Raw genomic sequence first — 25,573 nt, 5'->3', positions numbered from 1 at the left:
GAAAGAGGTTTATTTATAGGGCATCTGTTGTTGTTCTTGTGCATTTCTTAAGGTTAAATTTAAGTTTTCATAGCTTGATTTTCTTAAACTGAAGCATTGTTAGAAATTTAATTTAATTTAATTAATGCTCTTAGCTTTCGTTTCCCTGTATCTCACATGTGTGACTTAGCTTTCTGGCTTGCTTTGGTTAATTTTTTTAAGAGGTAATAAAATTTACAAGAAATCCCAGAACAAGTAGTTATTTTTTATTGGTTTTTCAATTAAAATATTCGGCTTCTCACAGCAATTCTTAATTTTGTGTGTGTCTCTCTCTCTTCCCATTGGGTTTGCGTGTTTGGTGGCCGCTAAATATATGCCCGTTGGGGCGCAAGGGAAGGGAGGATCATGCCTGGCATTTCGCTGGAGGGACGGAATTTGTGTGTGGGGTTAATGGTTAAGGGGGGGTTAACGTAGGTTGGGGGGAGAGGAGCTGTAGGGAAAGAGTGGGTTGGGGCGGGAAGAGCAGGAAGCCGGCGGCGCACAATGCCGTCAACTGTCCCTCGTTCCAAGCTCGCTTTTTTTTTGTGTATATACACCCATGTGTGTGTGTGTGTGTTGACAACGTCGAATGCAATTTTGTTAAAAATGCATTAAGTGCATGTGAGTGTGTGTGTGTAGCTGTGTGGGGTGTGTGTGTGGGTATGAATGCAATTGCATGTTTGTTTTTGTTGCCAATGCAGCCTACACTTGATGCGTGCGCAGCGAATACCGCCACCCTCTGCCACCCCATAGCCTCCTACTACTCCCACTCCTCTTACCCCACACACACACACACACACACGTATACTTATGCATACATCAACCCATACAAGATTCACACACACATATATTCATTGCAGTTGCATTTTTTCGGAAGATATGCACTCATTTTTTGTTCGACGTCGACGTCGCCGCCGCTGCTGCTGCTGCATTTTTGTATGCACTTACTTTAGGCCGCGCGCACACTACGAGCTGAAAGCGGAGCTGAGATAAGCGAGCTGATAATTTCAGTGCAAATTTCTAAGCTCAGCTCCGCTTTCAGTGTGCGCGCTCTCATACAAGTAGTGTGTTTGTTTCAGAGAGCTGATAAGCCGTCAGCCGTCAGCTCCGCTTTCAGCTCGTAGTGTGCGCGCGGCCTTACTTTTTGTTTCTATCTCGCTCATCCACTCACGCATATAACGGCAATCAGGCAGGTTCAAAAAATGCAAAAAAAATACAAATTAAAGGACTCAGGGATACCCTAGCAAATTAAAAAAGAATTATTTATTTTATATTGATACAAAAAAGATAAAGTAAAGATACATAAGCAAGGCAGTTATCTGAATAATTTGGTTTGGCTTTATATTTTCTCATTTACTATATATTTATCTATATATTTTGTAAAGAAATTAGCCTACAATTTTCAAAAATTATATTAACTTTAGTTCATTTACTTTAAATAATAAAAATAGTCGAAGACTGCATGAACTTCACTAGTTATAATAATCGAAATGATCAAGATAACTACTTTATAATAAAATCTAATACATATCTAGGTATGAACTAAATAATTACCCAAATTAATTTAAAATTTACTCAAGTTTTTCCCCTTTAAGCCAGGCAAACAGCATTTAACCTTTTGACCCCAAAATTAAAGGGTATTAAACCGAGCAAGACCCACCAAATCGAGCCAGCCCATCCAACACTCATTGAAATGACAAAAAATATGAGGCAAACAACAACGAAAAAAAAAAGTAAATGAGAATTGGGAGGGAAAAATTCAGGGAAAAATGCAGGGAAAATAAAATAATGAAAATGTTTTCGGTGGGGGCTGGAGGCTTTAAAAAATTGCTGCCCTGCAACAATAACAATTGCAATGGGCAGTGCACGCATTAACCTTTTTTATATCATCATTGTTATTGTTGTTGTTGTACCTTATATATTTCTCTCCTGTTTTTTTTTTGCATTTTTTTTATTGTTGTGTATTTTTGGGGCCAAACGCAGCGAACAGCGCTGCCAACGTCGACGTCGTCACTCTTTTTGCCAGTTATTACGTTCGCAATCTCTCTCGGTATTTTCTTTTTTTTTTCGGTGTCGGTGTGTGTGTGCGTGGGGAGAATTTTTCGTAAACGAAAAATAATGAATATATACCCAGCGACAATCCACCGCTAGACCCCCAACCCCCTGGGCCCTGGGCCCATAGCCGAAAGTGCATAGAAAAAAGTAGCAAAGAAGAAAGACCAAAAAATGCGGAAAAACACGGAGAAATACAGAGAGAAAAATAGGGGTATTAAATTATAATTACTGGGTAGAGATTACAAGTGATTTTTAATATTTTTTCAGTTAGCAAACTGTTGAAATGTTATTTAAAAAATATTTATTAAAAATTTTTATAGAGTATTTTTGCAAGTCAATTTTACTGATCGATTGTTTATATAAAAATACTAAGGAATTTGTATAACGTTGTTAAAAATATATATAATTTAGCTTTTATTAAATTAAAAAATAAGTGTTTATATTTATATTAAGTAAGCCTAAAGTCTAAACTCCAAATATTCTTCTCATAAGTTAAAATCCATTAAAACCTTATTAAAGTTACATAATAAGCCTGCCTAAAATACTAATTAATTGAACATTTATGAAAATTAGTTATTTTTTCTTTCTAAAGTCTCCCAGTGCACACTCATACATCTACAAAAAACACACACACACACAGAGAAAGTAAAACGCAGCGTGCAAAAAAAAGCGATCGATATGATGCACTCATTTTTGTCTGCTGCGCTGGGCGACGTCGGCGTCGGCGTTGCCGTCGCTGCTTCTGCTGCTTCGAGGAGCAACGTCTCATCATCCTCAGCAGTAGCCGGAAAAAAATCTGTAATAATAAACGCTCGACGAAAAAAAAAACTCCAAAAATTGCAGCGTCAGTGGCTTTTGTGCTTCAAGTGGTTTTTGATGGTCTGGGGGAAGCCCGAGGGAGGGGGTGTCTTGCGGGTGGTGTGAGGCAGAGCTACCCGGTCATCTAGTTGGCCCCCATTGAGGGAACACTTTTGGCCGATCGTTGTCTCTGTTTGGCATTTAAATTCAAGCGAAAATTAATTTATAAGCCTAGCTCGCTATGACTTATTTATTTGTATTTTATTTAATAAGCTAGAATATGTCATTTGTTGACAACCAAATAGCATAATTAATCAAGCAAATTGTTATTTATAGAAAAATGTTGATGGCTTTAATTGATTTCAATTAAATAAACCATAATTTCCCAAAAATTGATGGCCAAAACCAGCACAATAATTAATTGCTTCAAAATAAAAGTTGGCAAAAATCAATTAATTTGCTGATTTTCTAGTTGAATAAATATAAAATATTAAATTAATTTCATTTTATATAAAAATAATCTGATCAGGGATATGTTTAAACTTTTAATTAATAAAATATTTGCTTAATTTTCTCTTTACGAGAGTTTACTGTCTGCTATTTCTTATGCTTCCTGTCTTGTTTTTTTCTTCTCTAAGCCAGACTTGCCATATCCCTATCGCTCCTTTTCTTACTTCCTTCACCCTTTATGTATTCATGGTTTCCTTCTTCTCTTTTTTTTTTGTTTTTTTGTACATTTTTTGACACATCTTTCTTGGCTTTTTTTGTGTGTGACAATTAAAATAGGTGTACGAGATGGTGCATGGCGACGATGGCGGCTGCTAACAAACACTTGGCCATGCTTTAGACAATAGACAAGGACTCGTGCTTTGCGGCTCAAGTGGCAGCCACCATCGTTGCCACAGTCACAAAAAAATATATAAAAAAATAGGAAAATAAAGGAAAGGGATTCAAACGAGAACCGCAAACAACAAAAAAGTACCAACCGAAAAAAGTAATGACAAAAATTGTGGGAAGTGCTTGGAAAATTATGCACACGACACCCACGTACAAATACCGGTTGTCTGAAGTGCAGACTCACATATATATATATACATACCAAAGTAATAATAAAAGGTGCTCCTGAACATTTTAGAGTAATTAAAAAAATAGCAGGTAAGGACGACAAAAAAAAGAACCAAAAAAACGAAAAAAGATTGCTTAAGGAGTTGGGATGCAAGAATACATAAATCCAGCATTCTTTTTCCTTCTCGCTGCATATATAATCTTTTCCCTTTTTTTTGGAAAAATTTCATGTAAATTTATGCGCCTGCCCACCTGCCCACCTGCCTAACGCTGGTAATTAAGCATGACTGCAACGGGGCGTATGTGTAATTTTCGGCATCGTTTCATAAACCACACACACACACCCACCCTTGGCTATAATTGCACAATTTTTACATAGGCTCAGCAACAATAAAGCCACACAGCATCAGTGCTCGTTTTGGGGGTGTGAGTTGGGGGCAGCCCCGTTAAGTATGCTACAATAAGTGCAGTGTCAGAGGCGGCGGGCCAGCGCCCAAAGTGCAATTATCTCATGTATTGTCTGGCACACGATTCGGTGGGTTTTTTTCCAGCTTTTTTTGGTGAATATAATACCCTAGATTCGAGGGGGTTCTGTGAATATTTCATATGGTTTGTCATGGTAAAATGTATGGAGAAATTTGATGAATTTCTTTTTCTAAGTTAGGAGGTTGATATGTTGACAATTTATATTAAATATTTTACTATTTACTATTTTTATTAATTGAAAAATGTACAACTCATCTTTTCCTTCAGATATTTCTTTTAGATTTCATTAGAAACATTATTTTAATAACTTAACCTTATCCCTTTTTTAAAATCCTTAAAAAATCTCCATAAAGAGCATCAGACAGTCGCTTAACTCTCCACAAATATAGCTTAATTTCCACCTATTTTTCTCCCTTTTGGGTTTTACATGAATTTCCGCATTTTTTCTTTCTTTTTTTTATGTATTGTTCCGGGGTTTTTATAATTTTTTTTTCGGCGTTTGCGCAGATTGCCAGATTTATATTGAATACATGCTTATATACATGGGTATTTATGTGGTGCTGCTGCTGCAGCTATAGATGCAGCACCCCCACCCTGGCTAGCAATTTGGGCACACTCACCTGCTGGACTTGACATCGCCGCTAATCGATGAGTTCGGCGAGGGTTTGCTGCTAAGATCGAGCGGTGCATCGGCACTGGGACTGCTTGTATCTTTGAGTGCGGGACTGATTGCGGCTGCAGATACTTCTGAGGTAGTTGGCGTTACCGAACTAGCGATCTGTTGCTGTTGCTGCTGCTGCTGTTGATGCTGCTGCAGCGAGTTGATCAAGTTAAAGTCCGCGAGCAGCGAGAACTGCGCCAGCTGTGCGGCCATTGAGTCCATCGATGTCATCTTGGCTGCCCGCTGGGTCAGCAGCTTGTACAGTTCCAGGGAATTAGCGGGTGTTGCTGCTGATGCAGTTGCAGTTGCAGCAGCAATGTTGTGTGCCTTGCTGCAGTTGCTACTGCTGTTGTTGTTGCTGTTTTGGTGGGGCAGTGATGCGCTCGAGTTGCTGTCACTGTCGAGCTGCTGGGCGAAAAGTTGAGTATAAAGTTAGACTTTCTCAATAAATTCTCTAATGAATATTTAATCTTAGTGTAAACCCACCTGATGAATGTGGCTATTACTATTATAGCTGTTTATGTTAGCTACTGTTGCTGCTGTTTCGGCCACCAAATCGCCTTGGGCATTCACCGTTAGCAGGCGACCGTTAACACAGAAATTGCACTTGGCCGACGGTCTCCAATCGTTGGGTTCTGGCGGTGGTGATGGTGTACTGGTGGCTGTCACTGTGGAACCAGGTGTCGGAGTACGTGATGAATCGTGTGATGTTTGGTTGTTTTCTATGAATCAAATATTTGAATACATAAATAAATAAGAAGAAGTTATAAGAAATCCTATTATATCTTACCAAAATCTTCCTCAAGCTGGCTATGATACTGCTCTAAACGGTGGTGACTTTCTGTCTTAAAGTGGTCCTTGCTGCTGCTGTGGTTGTATTGCGGTGGCTCGTCCTCGGAACCGGAAACTATTGCTATGGGCTGTTGCTCCTCGATATTCAAGTGGCTGCGCGTCAGTTGCTCTTGGTAGTGTTTCCATTGCCTGCGACCCATAAATTCCTCAGCAACGCGTTCTAAGCCTACAAATTTAAGTAAAGGAAAAACGAAATTATTATATAAAATATTAGAGAAATTAATAAAATATTCGTTTAATTAAATACTAAAGATTTAAGCTTATAAAACTTGAAAGAACAATAGAAAGAAGTCAACGTATAGCTAGCCTGCATTAATTATTTACTCTCAAAAATAGTTCCAGAGCAGTTCTAGAATGTTATGCCAATTGCATGGCTTAATAAACTATAATTTACCTAGTGGTGGCAATTAATAAACCACTTTTTTCTTCATTTTTATTTTCTGCGCTGTTATTCAATTTCGCCTGGGAATTTGAGCAGACAGAAATTACTTAATTGAAATGCAAACCATTTAAATATAGTAGAAGAAAAAGGCTAGGAAAAATTCTGAGAGAGAAAAGAAATGCTAAACCTATACTTAGAAGCAGCACACGCTGCGTATGCGTAATTATTGAATACGAAATGTGTGTTTGCGAGTGGAAAATTGATAGATTTGTGTGTTTATTTGCTTGGGAGGCCTTCACCAACAGCAGCAGCTGTGGTATATTCGTCCAACTCTAATTGCCACACAAAAGTTATGCAATTTAATGCAAAATGCATGGTCAGGAAGGGGGAGGAGGCCGGAAAGGCAAGAGGAAGTGGAGCTAACCCCGCCACTTGAAGGGTCAGGCATGCGTGGCTCAAAAGGAAAAGTTTTGCGCATATGGCAAAAGGCTACGCGTCAACTCACACGAAATGCGAATTAAGAAGAAGAAGGCGGGCTAAAAAAAAAAATTAAATATATACATATACATATGCGAAGCCAAATAAAATAAGGTAGACGTGGACATGTAGGGCTGGGGAATCCCCTTAGCATTTTGTAGCATTTTTACAGCCAAAAAATGCAGTAAAAAGGCGGCATATATTTTGCCAAGTTCCGGAAGTTGGCGGGCGGCAACGACAGCGACGGCGTTCGTCGTCGCGTTGGGGAATTCTGGCGCCCCATGTCCTTGCGGCTGAACCGTCGTCCTGATTGCGCACAAGTGCGTGTGTTCGGTGCGTGCGCCTGGGAATGGCAACTTGGGGCTGAAGTGGAGCAGCAGGAGCTGGAGCAGGAGCAGGAGCAGGCACAGGTGCAATACGAGGAGCAGGAGCTGGAGAGGCAGACGCACTGCAGCTGCTCATTCCGGCGCAAAAGTGGAGCGGCATGTTCAAACTTTTCGCAGTGTAAAAATTGCATTGCAACTGCAGTTTTTTAAGCGCTCAAATAAACAGGGTCGTCGTCGTCGACGTAGTCGTCGTTGTTGTCGTTGTTGTGCTAGCGCTTCGGGGGTTGCGACGCCAACGTCAACGTTGCCACCGCTTTTTCCCCGCCTTCCTGCATTTCTCCTGGCTTTCCTGCTTTTCTCCCGCCCTTCCACCTTCTGCACGCACCAAAAAAAGGCGAAAAAACGAGGTGAATGCACGCACGGAACGTACAAAACACAAACTTTAAAATGCAACCAGTCCACGAGACACACGCCTGCATTTTGTCGTTAAAAAATGCAGGGCACATGAAGTCTGGCTCAGCACGAAAAATAAATGCTCTTCATGAATTTTGGATTTGTTTAACAATGTGTTATTAAAAATTAACAAAAGGTATTTCATTAAACTATTGAAATGAATTTAGTTATTAGAACTTTGTTAAATTTACAATGTTTAGGTTTTCTGCCTTGGAATTAATTAAAAATAAAATTAAGACAAATATCTATTTGATTTTTAAAGGCTCCTTATAGACCTAAATAACTAAATTATTGTTTTGTTTATATAATTTCCATGAAATTTATCATTAAAGTAGGTCTCTCTGTTAGCTTTCTTTAACTTAAGCTGAGACTTTTCCTTCTTTTAGATATGTATATATTCCCAAGGACTCCCCTATGGCTGTATCAATTAGCCGCGGCTGATCCGATCCACTCCCCTTTCCCACCTATACTTAACATCACGTGTTATTCCCAATTCATTACAAAACCAGCTACAAATTGCAGTCGGCCATCTGCGGACGAAGGGTGCGTGTGCCAAGGAAACCCTCTACGCACATGGAAAATATTTCGCCGGGGGTTCTGCCTCTGCTGCTGCTTCTGGGTCTGCCAGATGCACTCATACACACACTCATACACACAATGCAACGCACGCAATGTCTGTTTTGTCTCTGGCGTGTGCCAGTGTATGTGTATGTGTATGTGTGAGAGTTTGTTTTGTGCCTGTGGTCGGGGCGACACACATTGCGTATACGCAATGTGAAGATGACGACGTCGACGGCCGCAAGGCGGGATTTCAATGCTTTCGGGTTCTGTTTCTAGGTTTGGGTTTGGGTTTCGAGGTTCTGTTTCTGTTTCTGGGCATGCAACCAGTTCTGGTTCTGGGTTCTTGAGCTGTGGATGGGTCTGGATGGGGGCCATCATGGCCTGTCTGCCGGCGTTCACATTATGCCAAGCAAGCAGAGCGCCAGAATGTATGCTAAATAGAATTTTTTCTCGCTATTCGCGAAAATACAGTGATAACTGAGAGTTAAGGGAAGACTTGAGGGTTATTTTGTATGCTTTGTCTTTTATAAGATTTTTGTTTTAAGATTGAAAACTTTAAGGAAGGTTAAGAAAAAGGGGTTTCTCTTTAGCTTGGCTTAGTTCTGTGTGTAAAAACGTAACTTTAAGTTGTACATGTAAAATTAAGATATTCCTTAAGTTGTATTTAATGTTTAAATATTTTATTTTCTATATAGATTTCTTTAATATCAAAACTTCATTTGGTAAAAATATTTTTTGAGACTTTCCTGTACTTGGAAAATAGCAGAAAAATGGGTTTATGTCGTCGGCTTAGACTATGTCGATGGGCGGGTGTCCTATGACCTATGACTATGTCTAAGTGTGCGTGTGTTTGTGTGTTTGAATAGTTGCAGAACGAGAGAAAGAGAAAGAGAGAGAGAGTTTGCCATTCAAGGCAACGCAACGTGACACGTCAGGTGGGCTGGCTTTTTAGGGGGCTCGCGATATCAGTTCCCGGAGAGGAACGAGGACAGGTAAGTCTGCCCATCCTGTCAGCCTGTCGGTCTGTCTGTCTGTTTGTTTGCTCTAGGGTCGCTGCGGTGCGGTGCCCTAAAACCAACTAACAGACAAACAAAAACGAAAGTGCGTTTAATCAAAGTTAGCTATTAAAGCCAAATGGCCAAACTAATTGTGACCCGCCGCCGCCATGGGGTCGTATGATTTATATGCATTTTGTGGGTATAGTGTTTTGTTTTATTTCTCAAAAAAATAAAGGGGAAAAAAACAAACTGAAGCAATTAAACACGGCAACTCATTTACAAACACATACATTTAACGAAATGCAAATGGCATGCGCCATGAGAGAGACAACGCATGAAAAGTGGCAAAAGAAATGGGAAACAACAACAGCAACTACAGCAAAAAAAAAACATCATACGAAAAAATGCAATTATCGATTAATGTACCACATTATATGGCTCATATATATGTATATAGAGATGCATATATACAGGGAAGGGGCCTGCCACAGCGTGCGTGTCTGTGTAAGTAGATAAGCCCTTATGTATACATGCCACTTATATATACATACACCAGGCATCCGTAGATATGTTTGGCCAGAAGTCATTAAAAAATTGTTGTTTTTTCTCCCGGCCAGGGCTCATTGAGTTTTATTCAATTCTCATCCTTAAAATTTTACAATATATTTTCCACGCAGGCGGCTGTCAAGTCGTTTACATAAGCAAATTACAGTAACGGGGCGGTGTACATAATGTATATCCTGCGAATACATAATTGTCTCACTATTGTTCCGAGTTGTCATTTGCATTGAAAGATATTTTATATGTATTTCATTTTTCGAGCTGCCTTCCCTCAGACCACCTTCCTTTCCTGTCTTCCCTTCGCTGACACACTGAAGACATGAACAGCAGAGAAAACAACGGCAATTTGACATTTTCCTGCAGTTTTTTGCCTGCGTTTCAGTTTTCAGTTTTTGGCGTAATACGTGCCGTAATCAAATGTCAAATGTTGCCGTCGGCCTTGGTTGCGAATACGTAATATTACGTATACGCATTGTAATTTTGTTGCCCATAAATACTGCATTAGATGAACACCGGAAGGTGTTGGCCCACATGGCCTGATTCACAGATAATTAGATTCTAACCGCGCGTGGAATGTACATATATATATTTATATAGGTAGTTCAATTGGAAAATAAACAAAAAAAAATAGAAAATCAATTGTTATTTTCTTTCAAAAAAAAACAAGAAGACAGACTGGTTAAGTCTGAAAGGATTAAGAAAGAGGTCAAGCTATGGAAAGTTTCTTATAATTTTCTTATTTTTCTCTTATTAAACTTTATAAATAAATAAATAATATTCAAATATTTTTTACTATTAAACATACATTTTTATTCCTTTTAGAAGCCTATTTTCCCTAGCTTTTAAAATATATATTTTGAACCCAAAAGAAATGCCCACTAAAAATTCCTTAATTAGAAATTCAACATATTGTGGTTATTTTTGTGGCCACACGCCATCGTATTTTGCATAACATTTTGAGTAATGTCTAATGTCAACGTACTCTCCCAACCAGGCCCAGAGGGTAAGAGGGATGGCCAACTGGTTTTCCACCAGAAAAAGGCGAGGGAGGAAAAGGTAGCTTTGGCAGGAACAGCTAGGAAGCCGGCCGGCGTCACATGTCCTGCCGCAACAACAAATTGGTTGGAGCTCGTAGCAAGGACAAAGGGAGAAGCCAAAAGTGCGGCTAAGAAATGAGTTTGGCTAAATCTGAACAAAAAATACATAAAAAACTGGCAGCAGCAATGTGTAAAAAAATTAAAAGGGAAAAGCGAGGGAGTACAGGGAGAAAAAATATAGAAATACACAAAAAAGGATATAAATATTTTAAAAATGATATTTAAAAATATTATTTATAAATAATATTTATAGAAATAATGTAGAAATAAAACTGAATGCTTAATAAAAACTTAAAAAAAAAATAGTTCTATTATTTTTAATCAAAATCTATTGAATAGCTATTATTTCCTTAAAGATTATTTATGTGATTCATATATTCCCTAAAAATGTAAGGTAATCCTGTTTTGTATTTTCTATGCTTCCCCTTTTCGCTGTGGCTTTTTAATTTTAAGGCTCGCCCCGCGAAAGGACATGCGACTCCTGCGTGCCTGGGGCCAAAAATTGTGGCCAACTTCTGGGGAATATGGAGGGCCAGTGGCAGGGGCGCGCTGAAATGTAAATGAATTGCACTAAATGCAAGGACATACGCAGCCAAACACACACATGTATACAGATGAGTAGGACAATTCTAAGCATGCAGCGTTGACAGGACCTCGCCCCGTGACACCCGCCCCCTCCTAAGCCCCGTCCCCTCCCCCTATTTGAGCCATTAGCAACCCTTGCAACCTAAACTAAAAACGCAACCTACCCCAAAAAATGAAAAGAAACTTGTCGCATATGGCAATTTACATACTGACAACATCAATATACACACATGGTTGTGTATGATGTGTATGATGTGTGTGTGTGCATGTTGTGTGTGTACTTTAGGCTTTTTGTGTGTCACTTTGGCATAGAAATTTTTGCGGCTGTCGTCGGTTTTTCAGCTTCGTCGTTCTGAGCCAAAAGCAAAGCAGAAATTAGAGGCAGCAGCAAAATAAATTCGATTGCCTCATTCGGCTTGGTTCGTCTCGATTCGGCTCATCTTGCTGTTGTTGTTGTTGCTGTTGCTTTAGTTTTTCGGCGTGGGTGCATCCCAACCCCTCTTGAGTCTCCCCACCTCCCTCCTGGAAAACCCAACCAGCCCCCACATGTTTCGTGCTATCGTTGTCCTGCTCTAATGCGCTTTCGTATGCACTTTTCGGCCTGCATGCAATTTGATTGGCCAAAACATTTTTCGGCCAACAGAACTCGCAGAAAACTAAACAAAAAAAAAAGGAAAACAAGCAACAAAAATAAGTAGGAACGAAACCTAAACTCGGAAAAGCACGAAAATTTTTGTTTTTTTGTATTTTTCGTTCCTCGGTTCGATTGCATTTGATTGCATGTTTGTTTAGGCCACCTGCAGTTGCTGTGCATTGCCTCCAATTGGCCGAAAAGGAAATTGCCGGGAATTTGGCAATGGGGCCGGGCAACAATAGCTGCCATAATTGATGTGCTAAGTGCCTGCAGCAAATTGCTAATTGCAGGTGTCGAATTGACGATTGAAGGGTTACTTCACACAGCTGGAAAATGGAGGGAATATTGGACGTTGGTTCTTCAATAAAAAAAAAATGAAACATTCAGCGGTAGTTTTGTTACATTTGCGACAGGAAATCCATATGTTATTATAGCTACTTATATATGTGGGGTTGTTTCTTTGATATTCCCACACACACAAAGCATTATTGATTAATGTTTCAATCAATGGCTGTCGGTACTTGGGGCTTAGATTAGATGATTGTACTTTGAAATAAGTTATTATATCTGGGAAATTATAGAACTATAAATTATTCAAAGAAGAATAAGTTGGCTATAGTTAATAGATTAAATATTTAAAGATGTGTAGGTTCCAAATGACTTAGTTTTATGAATGCTGCTCTCTGATTTAGAGGAAAATAATACGTTTTTGGCAGATATTTGTTAAATATTGCTTATGAAATATGCTTAAAATATATTTAAAAAGTCTTTTAATCAGTCTTGATAATAATTTGTGTTTTTTAAATTTATTTTATTAAAAATATAATTAAAATTAAATATTTTACAGCAAATACAAAACACACACAACATTTTAAAGCAATTAAAAAATCTAGTTTTTTTGTTTAAAAACCTTGTAATCGGTTTAAAAAATTATATTTATTTATTATTTTATTTTTTTTTTATTACAAAAACCTCAAATAATAAAAATAATATTTTTTATTTCATTTAAAAAGGCATTTATTTCAATTGAAATATTTATATATCTTCTGAAACGTTTCCCTTCAATTTTCTACCCAAGAAATTCACTTAGTTTATTACAATTTCCCTTATTCTGAAGCAACCGAAAAAATATTTACTGCCCCATAAAACCCGAAAGGAATTCAATAAAATAAGCAAACCAAAATATGCCAAGCTAGAAAAGATAAAAAATGATGAGAAACCCAAATAAAAAAATGTTTGTAATATAAATAAAGTTCTTTCCAAACGACATAACGACATAAAAACCAAAGGCGATCTCCCTTGGCCTCGGCAAAATTTATTGAAATGCAAAATGCCGAGAAATGCAATTTCCGCACAAGTAACTGCAGCACAACAAAAATACAACAAAAAAATTCCTACACAATTGCCGAGAGCCAAAAAATACAACAAACAAATAAAGGAACTGAAACCGAAATAAGAATGACAAGGGCGCGGATGGAGGACATTAAAATTGCAGCTGCCGTTGGCAGGAATTGCTGCAGCTGAGGCAAAGGGAATAGAACAAGCAGCAACAGGCATCCGAGACCATTTAACTGATGGCCTAACACAAATACATATAACGAAATATATATTCAGGGAGATATATATATATATAAGTGGAGCATTCCGGGGCATTCAACAGGCGGCAGCCAAAAAGTATGCAGCACAGACACGCGCCGGCACAGATACAGACACACAAATACATATACTGAAACAGGAAAAACAAACCGGCTAAACAACTAAAACTAAACCAATTCATGCGCTCATTCATTCATTGAATTCGGAAATTCAATTTGGTTAGAAAGAGATGGCCAAAGGATGCTGCAGAGCAGGAGCAGGAGCGAGAGAATGCGATTGTTAACTACACAACGATGTGCAATAAAACGTGGCATAGTGGCTAGATTGGTGTGGGAGTTTGGTGGGACATTTTATTCATGGATTTAGTTGAATTTGCAATGAATGGGTTTTCGGCTTAGTTGTTGTTGCTGTACGGATTTTCAGACATCTGCCGGCATCTGGCCCCGACTCCTGGTTCTGGCTGCCATGAAAAAGAGCAAATGATGACATAGAACACACAGCAGCAACGACAACGACATTGGCATTTCAATTTAAATGCTACGCGGCGGCAACAACAAATGCCAACAAGTGGCAGGAAAAGTAACGGAAAGGGGGAGTTACGATGAGAGATGGAGTTAGATCACTGGGAAAAATATAAGGTACAATTTAACTATAGAGTCTTGGCATCAAATAGGAAGTTGTAATAAATAAAAGAAACGTTTGAGGGTTACTTACAAGTTTAAAAGTCAAGTTAAATTTATATAATTACTTGTTTTTTTTTTAATTTATTAGATTAACCATCTTCTACAATTTCCCCCAGTGCACCCCAAGCATTATTTACCCGCTCTCAACAGTTGGTGTTGTTTTGGCCCTGAATGAGCAACAGCTAGCAGCATCAACACAACACAAACACACACATACAGCTCAGTTGGCCAAGTTGCCGCCGTTAACAGGAACTTTGTTTTTGACAGCCAAGATGAAGCCAAGAGAGAGGGCGAGGAGAGGAGGAGTTCCCTTCGGTAGTTGGTGCTAACCGAAGAGGCAGCTCTAAATAGACAATTTCCGGAGCAGCAGCCAGGAGCCAGAAGCCCGTCAGCGGAAAATGGGCATCACCACTTGATGGGTAAGTGTGAAACCAATTTGGGGGCCACTTAAGTGTCCTCCACTTTTGAAATGGCCACCGAAAAAGTGCAGTGCCTGGATGCAGTCCCCCCCTTTCCCACTGTATGAATCACATATGAAATGGCATCGTTACGTATACGCCAAGTGGAACAAAGCACCCAACGAAAAAAACAAAAAATAAAGGCTCACAACAACAGGCACAAGGCAATAACGAAAAATGTGAAGTGGCAGGACCTGCTCCTCGACCATATGTAGCTAAAAGTCCACCGAAAACACACACACAAAAAACCGAAAAGGAAACCGGGGCAAAAAGCGCGAGGGAAGTGTTGAGTGATGCAACTAATTGCGGAGTCTGTCGGGGGAGTGGAGCTGCCACGCCGTCGGCAATGAAAGGATAATTGCGCGGATTGCACACAGATCGCCTTAATCCTTTTAGGCCGTACATATACGGGTGTTGCAGCTTGCACCCGCTCTCAGAGCAAACACAGCCGCCATCCGGATGCCAGCCGAAGTTGCACCCCTCCGACCACTCATCCACTTGATTGCATTGCCCACGGTCCACGCCTGCCAAAAAAAATGGAAAAAATCTCGGCAAAACAAAGAACAAAAAATAGTCCATAGTCAAACGGGGCTTCTGTCAATTCTTTTCGAGTACAGAGAGAGAACTGGGTAAGCGCTTTATGTTTTAATATTTAAAATATCTCTCTAAAAGGAGACTTTCTAAGAAAATATGGATATATATATATTTTTTTATACATTAATATATATTTTAAGACAGTTTTATAACAAAAGATACGATTTATACGTTTGTAGATATTGTATCTTTATTTTCTAAAAATCTATTTTCAACTTCTCTTGCATCTTTGACAAGAAAATATATTTTAAGGGCTGTTCTTTTATCTAAAACATCTTCTTTAATAAATTAAGAATACCCTTTTAATTTGTACATTTCCAGAAAAACCTGTTCATAAAAGATTTCTCCTTAAAATATTTTCTTTTCTCAGTGCATGTATTTTTGCTGCGGCCTCAACAGCAACACTTCGCTTTTTTCTTCTTTTTTTCACATGCATGGGTATGGGTTACGATGGGTAGCAAAGGATGCAGGATGCACACTGAATGTGTGTGCTGTGCATTTTTTTTCGCGCGAAACTGCTGCCATTTTTTTGCGCGCTTGTTGGCCATGGCCAGAAGCCTTCTGGCTGCCTGTGATTGTCAGTGATTTGTGGCGGACACTGCAACGCAGCCTGCGGGGATAACGAGTTGGCCCGCACGGGGTTTTGGCGACTTTGGGCCAATTGATGCCTCTATTTTCAGGGAGCAGGAATAAATCGTATTTGAACAGGATAATCTGACAGAGACTTCATGAATAACAATGAAGAGAGAGACTGAGAGAGATCAATATTGATGTTAACTTAAGGGAAAGAGGATTAAAAGGAAAAGGAAATACTTCAGGATTAAAAAGGGGAATAAATATCAAGGAAAATAAAGACTTGTAAGGATTTAAGGTAATTATCACTAAAATCTTTAATAAATAAATACGATAAATATTTCCTTTTACTATAAAAATGTCTCTCTTAACTGACTTTGACCTGCCTTAAGTAAAACATTGAATAATGTGGAGCCTGTTCTCCATAAAGAACTGCAATTTATTTATCCTCTAGATATGTTTGAATAGTTCTCTTTAATGTTCAATCAAAGTCAACTTTATGTGGCCGTCATTCGTTTCCAATTTTCGTTTGTTGTGTGTCGTGTTAAATTTCAATCACTTAAGAATGCATTTGTTGTCACTTCCAATGAAAGCGCACGATTTGCCAGTACATGCGATCGCCTATATATATATATAAATGCATTTATATGCTTAGATCTACAAAGAAAAAAAAAGAACGAAAATCAAATGCAGCTATAAAAAACCTTGAATCAATTGATCCAGAACGCAAAAAGCGAGCAGGAAAAAAATACAGAAAACTTGGACAGTTCCTCGGCGTGTTCTGTGTTCGCCGAAATAAATTAGAATTGAACTTGCTGCGCCATATTTGGTTACAATTTGAGCGCTTAATTCCGCATACGTGCACTGGGAGAAATTGTGGAATTTGTGAATATTAAATTAATATTTTTAAGGATATTTTCTATAACTAAAAAACTCAGAGATTGTTTCTATTATGCGTGACATATATTACATCTTGTTCTCATTTTTAATATTTATTTTTTTATTTTCAGTGTAAAGCTGTCTCAAATACTACTAAGGAGGCAGACATAGAGCTTGTGGGTGTGGAAACGGGGCTTGGCAACGTGTCGCATTCGCCTTATAAATTTCTGGCTAAATATTTAATTTATTTACTTTTATTTATTTTGCATTCGGTTTTCCATAGAGTCGCCGCAAATAGCAATTACAAATGAAGTACGACTACTTTTATTCAAATTGCAATCCCTTGTTGAGTCGCCGACGCTGGGTTTGCCAATAAAACTGTTGCTTATTAATTAAAGGCAATTAATTGATGTCTAATTGATTTGCGGAAAACTACGCTTAAATGGTTTTTTCGCCAATAAAATTTTAGTTAATTTCATAACTCATACCAGCAATTTTTGAATGAGTCAAAGCTTTGGTATAATAATTGTTTAAAGGAGGAAGTACGACTATAATTCTTGCAAGGTATTACTAATATGTTGTTTAATTTTTAGTACCTTTTTTATATATCTCATCATTTTGCATATTCTCTAGACTTTTTTTAATAGACATTCCACTGATCTTGAACTTAGTCAAGCAATGAAAATGGGCTAAAAATTGCATATCAAGGCGTAAAAAATGAACGAACAAGGCTGCAAAGAGCAGCGTGTGAAATATGGAATTACAGTTGCCACTGCAGAGATTTATATTAACAAGTCTCCATAGAGATATATACTATAGAAATATACATATATCTGTATGTGCTTCGACATGGTTGTGCCTCAAAGTCAATTGGGTGTGTTGAGCTGGCAATTGTCGGATCGAAATGCATTTTATTTGTCATAAAAAAAAGTAGCCTGAATTCTACTTGAGGAGAGAGATCGTGCGATTTTACGCCAGACCGAAATGAAAAACAAAACTGATTCAGATCATTAATAAGCATAACCATACTTCCTGATACTTTTTATACTATAATTTATGAGATTTTTATAGTTTTTCGTTGTTTTTCCAAAAACCAAATGAATAAGAATAAATTTATTAAAAAAGTTTCCTCATAGAGTAAAGATCCCTTCCGATCTCTAGGCTTTTTTTTTATAGCCAAATTAAACTTTGGTTGTTAGAATTTTTTATGGCTTTTTCTTCTGCTCTCTTCTACTCGTTCTCCCAATTATGCATAATTAAACTTGCTGATTGCATTACAAAAATTAATTTTCGCCCGTTTTTCTTTGCACTTTGCTATGATAGAAACGATTTTTGTTCCCGTTCTGCCTCCCTTTCCTTTCCCATTATTTTTCTTCTTGTCCGTATCACCATATCATTTGCATCTACACTGAGAAGATAATTAATTATGAGGAAATATTGTGGTTTTTAGAAAGATTTATTGACTAATATAAATAGCTATTAATTAATATTAATTATTTGTGGCTTTGTTTCATTTCTAAAAATATATATTTTATAATAGAAGATTTTTATAATATTTCAACAGATTTTAATTACTTATTTTCTTTTCTTTTAATTTCTAATCAACTATATTAAAAAACTTACTTAAAAAATATTAAAAAAATTCGAAAATATATATTTTCAATTTGTATTTCATTAAAAGTTTTTTTCCCCGTTCACATAGTTTTCCTAGACATATTTTCTCGCATATTTGATTACACCACATGTGCTTCTTTCCCGTGGCTTTTCTCTAAGCTGCAGTTTGCCTCTTGCCTTATATATTTTTTCAAGCCTCCATTTCCCCTTTCTTTATCCATCTATCTATCTATCTATCTATCTATCTATCTATCTATCTATCTATCTATCTGCATATCTATGTCTATGGATTCGTTTGGTGCGCTCATTTATTCTCCTTCGCTGCTTATTGACGTTTCCACTTATTTAGTGTATTTTGCGCATTTTCGTATATGCTCAAAAAAATTTGAAAAAAAACTTGTTTGCATTTTTTTGCGCTCTTTTTTTGTATCTATTTTGCATGCGGTTTTGGTTCTAAGTTTCTGCCTGCGAGTGTGTGTGTGTGACCGCTTGGCTTTGTTGCTCATTTTCATTAACAACAGCGCTCTATCGAATTTGCGCTTATGAAAAATGTTTCGTCCAACAGTAGGTTCTCTCTATGCCAGACTGAATCGCTAAACAAACAAATTTTACTGTTAAAAAATGCCATTTTTGTGTATGCATTTCGGGGTGTTAATTGTGTTGCACTTTGCCAGAGAAACCGAACGAGCGAGCGGCTTACACAAAAATGTGCATTCTGTTGAGCGAAAATACTAAGGAGAGCTTTGTCAAAGGTTTTTTTTTAGGGGGTTTGTCATTGTTTTTAAGAGCTAGATATTTTTTAGAAAAACGTTAGAGTCTAGGCGAAATTGTAATAAAAAAGTAACAGAGGTAAGAAAGGCCTTTTGGTCATTACTAGCAAGCATTTTAAACGCTATTTATCAAGGCTACCATTACCTCTTCTTTTTTATTTACTTTTAAATTTATAATTTTTCTATAAAACCTTGAAAACTTTGGCGCCATAATTATAACATGCAATTTTTATTGCCAAAGCCTGCCTGCCGCCACACACCAAACTCTATTTACTTGTATTTAAATTTTCATTTGTTGATTTTGACTTTGATTTTATTTATGAATGCAATTTGTTTTGTACATTTTTGGTTTAGCCAAATTTGGCGCCGCCAAAGCAACACCCACACACGGCTCGTTTTGGGGGCTTGGTGGAGCCTGACATTTTGGTAGCCAACTCGCTATATTTTTTTTTGCACTGAGCTTTTTAGCCTTGACTGGCTGCCAGTTGCGTTTTCTAATTGATTGCCAGCTTTGGCTCTTGGCTGAGAATAAAAAAAACACAGAAATATTGCGCTGGCATAGTCAAAGGCAAATTAGGACTAATTAATAAAAAGCTTTCAGCACAATGCACCCACTTGTTGCCAATTGTCACAAAGCCTACAGAGCCAAGCCTACTTGGGTAATAATAATTTAGTTTAAAAAATGACAAGCGAAAAAAGCCTGAGGGGAGACTGCAAAAATAATTATAGAAACCTGGAAGCGCACTTAACCAAATCGAATTCTCTATAAAACAATAACACACAACCCCAACCCTGGCTGAGAGCGGGAAAAGCGAGGAAAAAATGAAGAGCTCGAGAGCTGGAAATTATAATACTAATGCATGCGTGGCAGTGGCATAGGCCTCTAACACAATTACACGTGAGTGCACAGTGGAAAAAGGAACATCATGGGCAAGAAAATGAACAAAGAAAAATAATGCGCAGGGAAAATTGAAAACTAAAAGAAAAAGAAACAAGAAAAAAATCGTAAAGAACACACGAGAAAAGCCACGCATAAACAGATGCGTTGATTGGATGGCTAATGAAATTCTAAGAGGCCATTAGGGCTCGACAATTAGCCGGGACTAGGGACTAGGGCCAGGGGCTTCCCCCTTTTCCAAGCAAATCGATTCATTAGGAAATCATGGGCAGAAACAAATCGAGTGGAGCCAGCAAAATCGTATGGTAAAAAACGCAAAAAAGCAAAAAAAAATATACATTGCATTGAACATAAATTGCAGTTGAGTTTTCAAGGTTTTCCAGTTCATGGTTTTCGAGTATGCATGTGAGCGGTGGCAACAATGGAACGTATCTGATCTCTGCCTCCTCCATTGGCGCTTGGCTACAGATACACGTGAGTGCAGTCGTTGGATTTTCCTATTTCTGTATTTTTATTGCCACTCCCGCAGTTTGTTATATATTTGTTGGTAATTTTAGCATTAGCTTACTTAGTGATGAATTTATTTAAAAGGTTTTTAAAATGTTTGTACATTTTTGGGGATATTTTTAAGGTATATTTAAAAAGCTTTGAAGGCTGACAACTTTAGAAGATCATTCTTGCCGGATTGTTGGATATAGTTTAAGATTTCAAGACGTTTAAGCTTATGCAAATGTTTTCAGCTTTATTGCTTTGTTTGTTATTTAAATTTTATGATATTTTGTGTCATTAATAAACACTTTTTCGATTATGTAAATTATTCTAAGCCAAACTAAAGCCAGGAAGTTAGTAAAACTCAAGTTTTTGGATTACAAATTAGAATACAGGTTTCAATAACCCGGAAAATTATATTTTTCTTTAATAATTATTCAGGTTTTTAGTTTATTCTGCCAGACTTACTCAAATTTGAATTTAGAAGCTGTTTAGTGGCCAGGAAATAAATAAAATCAATGAAATTGAGATTGAGACATGGTTTTTTTCCGCCATTTTCAATTGGTATTGAGTGACCGACCTGGCCCAGACTTTGGCAAACAATGAAAGGAATACAAAAAGAAAGACGAACAAAAAATGGAAACAATTTCCCATATTTACTTTTGTATATTTTTCGCCCCGATTGTCCACCAACGGCTTTTGCTCCTGTCGACTGGTTGCCAAGCGGGTTCGAAGGTTACACAGTGTCTGTCTTTTTGTCTGGGTAAACTGTTTGCGTCTGAGCTGCGAGCTCTTCTATCTTTGGTCTGAATGGAAAAGCAGGAAAAGCCTCGCCTTGACTCAACTCGATACTGCTATATTCATCAGCATCATTAAGCAGGAGATGAGTTTATATAACACGTTTATGTATATTCTTTAAAATTTGTATTAAGCTTCGTGTTGTTCTATGATCTCTTGGTATTATTTTTGAAGTGCAAAGATATATGCTAATTATTTTGGATCGTAACTGCGCCATAAATATCTGAACATTTTTTTTCCAATCGCATATTCTGAATAAGCCAAGGTTCCAAAGCGTATCTACAAGTCAGAACTGGTTTTGCATACAAAAAGCAAATTCCTGATGACAGTTTCGCCAAAAGAGAATTCTTTCGATCATCGCATTTTCTTTTGGGTGTTTCCACATGAGTTTTCAATTTATGCATTCTGTCGGTTGCTGTTGTCGCTTCACGTTTGAATTTCGAATTTGCAAAATTCATTTGCGTTTGCTTAGCACATTTTTCATGCGCGAATGCACTTTCAGGTAGTGTTTTTGAGGCTTTTCGGGCTTCAAACGGACAAATGTGTCAAATTTGGAGTGTGTGTGCTTGTTTTTCAAGCCCGAACAGGTTGTTTTCCATCATTTTTTTTTTCTCTCTATTTTTAACCCATTTGCTTGACCGCAGCGTGACAAGTATTTCCAGCCATTACTCATACGCCACGTCCGCCGGTGGAATTTGTCTCTGGAAATAACTTGTTGGAGGGTCCAGCAGGATAAGGGTTAGCAATTAGGTTAAATTGAGATGCCTCACTCGAGGTTTATCTTTGCAAAAAAATGTGACAATAACCCTGGGGAGAAAACCAGGGGCCAGGGGAGCAATTGTTGGCCTCAGAAGGAAACTCGATATGACCACGCGCTGCTTTTCCTCGATTTTCGCACAATATTTTGTTGTCTTATTTTTTTGTGGATGGCATTCATTGTTTGTTATGGCTGGCTTTTGTTGCAAAACACTGCAATGTTGAACTATGAATGCAATTTCGTAAATTATTTTCCTTTTAAGTAATTATTAAGGTGTGGTCCGGTTGCAGTCGCCGCCGCTCTGCCGGACCGGAGTCGTCGCCGTCGCAGTCCGGCTATCAAGCACACACAAAAGCACACGCTTTGTCTTTGACTTTGTTTTTTTGTTGTTATTTTGTTTATTGTCTTTATACCCTTGGCGATTGTACTATAGTTTATGATATAGGTTTGCCAAATGCTGAAGGGTATCAATTCATAAATTGTAAGAAAAATTAAAAGGGTGGATCAAAGCAGCTCTTAATCCATTATAATTTCGGTTAATGGATTTTTAACTTAAATATTTAGTTAGAATATTAACTTAAAGAAGAGTTTTAAAGAATATTTTATTTTTTGAGTATTGTAAAATGCTTTTTAATCAATTCTCTTTAACTTTTTGTTGATTTTTCTAGAAAATGTTTTACTTCTATGTTTTCCAAGGATTTGTATCATATTTCACATTTCTTTGTGATAGTTTTCTTAGTTAATAAAATAGTTTTAAAATATTTTTTACAGGGTATCATCGGTCGCATTCCTGTAACACTTCTTGTCACGCTTTTGACATCGTCTATACCTTTTGTTTTGTTTGCTATTTTGTCAAGTTATTCATCCATTATACGCCATTTAACTAATAACACGGGCTCGTTGCCACTCAGAGTTGCTCGTCACTCACTCAGCCAGTTCCTCACTCACTCACTCAGTCAGTCAGTCAGTCAGTCAGTCACTCATTCGAGTCAATCACTCATTGGGCCACTGGAGTGCTGTGCACATCCCTTCCATCAGTGTCATAATAAATTCGCGGTGGGCGCGGAAGCCTTTCAGAAGAATTAAACCCTAAATTAACGGTCATTGTGGCCAGTGTTGGATAACAGAAATTAGAGCACGGCTACCTGTTTTTTCCATCGATTTAATCGATTTAATTATCGATAACTATATAACCAGCAACCCTGTGATGGCAATAATCAGAGATGCGGCTAATCGGCTGGCAGAGTGGCGCAATCGGTGGCACACGACAAAACTGTCGGGCCGTCGGAAAATCACCCAAAGGTGTTCGCTCTGAGCCCCGCTTAAATTTTCTAACAACAATCAACAAATCGCCACTTTGGTCGACAACATGAATGGCAAATTACAACACCAACAGCAACGTCGGCTAACAACAATCCTATGGCTACAAATTTGCTGTAATACAACAACAATTACATTAAAACGCGACCATAAACGTGCGGCCAAGTCTCGGACCTGGCTTAAACCGATCCCCTAGCCGTGGCCAAAACCGAAGCCAATGCCAAAGCCAAAGCCGCTGCCATAAGCCTTAGCAGACAGCGATGGTCATTGGAATAGTGTTTGAAGTGGACTTTGAAATAGAAAATAAATTCATTTAAAGTTGAATAAATAGCTGGGAATATATTTAAAATATTTTTTGGTATTTAAAGGTTATCATTTTGACTTAAATTATGGAAGAAGTCTACAAATATTTCTAATCACCAAACAAACTTTTAGCTTAGGCTGAATATCGAATTAATACGTTTTTATAGGAAAGGTTCTAGATAAAAAATAATTTGTTACAATTACTGGCCATATTTTATCCCAATTACAATACAAATTCTTCTTAAATCTCCTAAATCTATCAATCGAACCCATTCTGTATTCAAAGTTTGATGATGAGGCGCTACCAAAGTCATTCCACACCTTGTAAAATCAACAAAAAGGCAGCCACGACCCGAAGAAGCAACTGCAGACGCAAGAGATACGAGATGGTTAGAGATACACGGGGCCAGCTTAAGATACTCAGATACTGGTGGATACTCGGGGATACTCAGATACAAAGATACGGAGAGGGAGCGTGCAATTTGCAGCCTAGAAAAATAATTGCATGTGGAAGTTGCCGGGGGGAAGGCGACGTAAGGAAAAACGAGGGAAGTTAGGCGAAGGAAAAAAGGGTTCCAACAGCAATAACTGGGAACGAGTCGGGTTTTCGCGAGACTCATTCATGACGACGACGACGACGACGACGAGGAGCTAGATGCAAGTGCAAGTGCAGCTGTAACATTAACATGCAAGGCAGACGAGATGCAGATGCATTCAGCGTCATTGTTGTTGTTGTTGTTACTGCAGCAGCAGCAACAGCAGCAGAAGCAGCAGCAGGTGAATTGCACGATTTTCAATGCAAAAGTCAAGAGCGCCAACGGAAAAAAGTCGTTAGCCAAGTTTTATGCAGGCAGTTGCAACTATTTGTTGTTGGCTAGAACTGTGGCACAGCCATCGCATGTGGCCAGGCTCTACTTTAGTTCAGTTTACAATAAATACACTGAGGGAAAAAATAATAATAATAATTAAAGGTTTTTTAAGAACAAGTTTTAAATTATCTAAGAAAGTAAACCCTACAATTCAGTAGAAAAAGTTCTCAGATTTGACGAAAACTAAGCCAAGAACTTGTATAAATTTATTTACAAATTCTCCTATCCAATTTATTGTTCTGTGTAGATTTTTTGCTGCAGGTTCTGACCATCAGCCGGCTGCAATGACTGCATCAATGTGTGAGTGTTTGGTAGCAGCTTCCTTTTGGCATATGCAGATGCCTCTCCTGCCAGGGCCAAAAGGCCTTTGGGCCCAAGATCGGGTCGGGAAATGGCAGGAGAATGAGAATGAGAGCTCGGACGAGACCGAGAACGAGACAGCTGTTTCCGTTTGTTAAATGTTTGCCGGATTGGCAAGAGATTGCCACCGCAGACATTGATGGTTGTGAATTTGTTGTGGCATTAAATGTGTGCCTTGGTCCCCTGGCTCAAGGCACGTCAGCTAATTATGGTCGAAATACAGTGCGTTTCGGTTACAGGAGATACGACAAAAAAGGGGAATAGAACTGGGCTATAACCCAAGTGAGTGAAAGGGGAAGTCTAATGAGGTTTTATTTAGTTGAAACTAAATAATTAAAATATAGTTAATTGCAGTTAACTGCTAACTCGCTTTAAGGTAATGGGCTTTAAAGTGTTTTTATTGTTTGGGGACTGATTTTAAGAACCATTAAATAACAGTTTATTTGAAGGTTCAAAACATTAGAACATGACCAGCTTTTCTTAGATAAATATGCTGTTAATTTAAAGAATACACCTTACGTTTATTTAACGCACTGTACTGGCATTATCCACGTGTGTGGCCAACGCCAAGTAATAGACTACGCTTTCCTCTCCCTCTTCTCC

The 25,573-nt window shown here is 38.1% G+C and overlaps 1 protein-coding gene across 2 annotated transcripts in view; it reads right to left on the bottom strand.

Moving 5' to 3' along the window:
* Eip93F (Ecdysone-induced protein 93F) overlaps window positions 1-25,573 on the bottom strand; it is a 72,299-nt gene that overhangs the window by 12,404 nt on the left and 34,322 nt on the right. Inside the window, exons 3-5 of one of the 2 annotated variants that reach the window (XM_070286955.1) lie at window positions 5,874-6,101; window positions 5,570-5,805; window positions 5,043-5,491 (exon numbers count right to left, since the gene is read on the bottom strand). In XM_070286955.1, coding sequence (XP_070143056.1) covers window positions 5,043-5,491; window positions 5,570-5,805; window positions 5,874-6,101 — 913 coding nt within the window. The remainder of the gene's footprint in view (window positions 1-5,042; window positions 5,492-5,569; window positions 5,806-5,873; window positions 6,102-25,573) is intronic. The other variant, XM_017165043.3, reaches the window with a different exon arrangement.

The sequence above is a fragment of the Drosophila kikkawai genome, chromosome 3R, assembly GCF_030179895.1.
Source record: "Drosophila kikkawai strain 14028-0561.14 chromosome 3R, DkikHiC1v2, whole genome shotgun sequence".
NCBI lineage: Eukaryota > Metazoa > Arthropoda > Insecta > Diptera > Drosophilidae > Drosophila > Drosophila kikkawai.
This window is presented reverse-complemented; position numbering and strand designations above follow the sequence as displayed.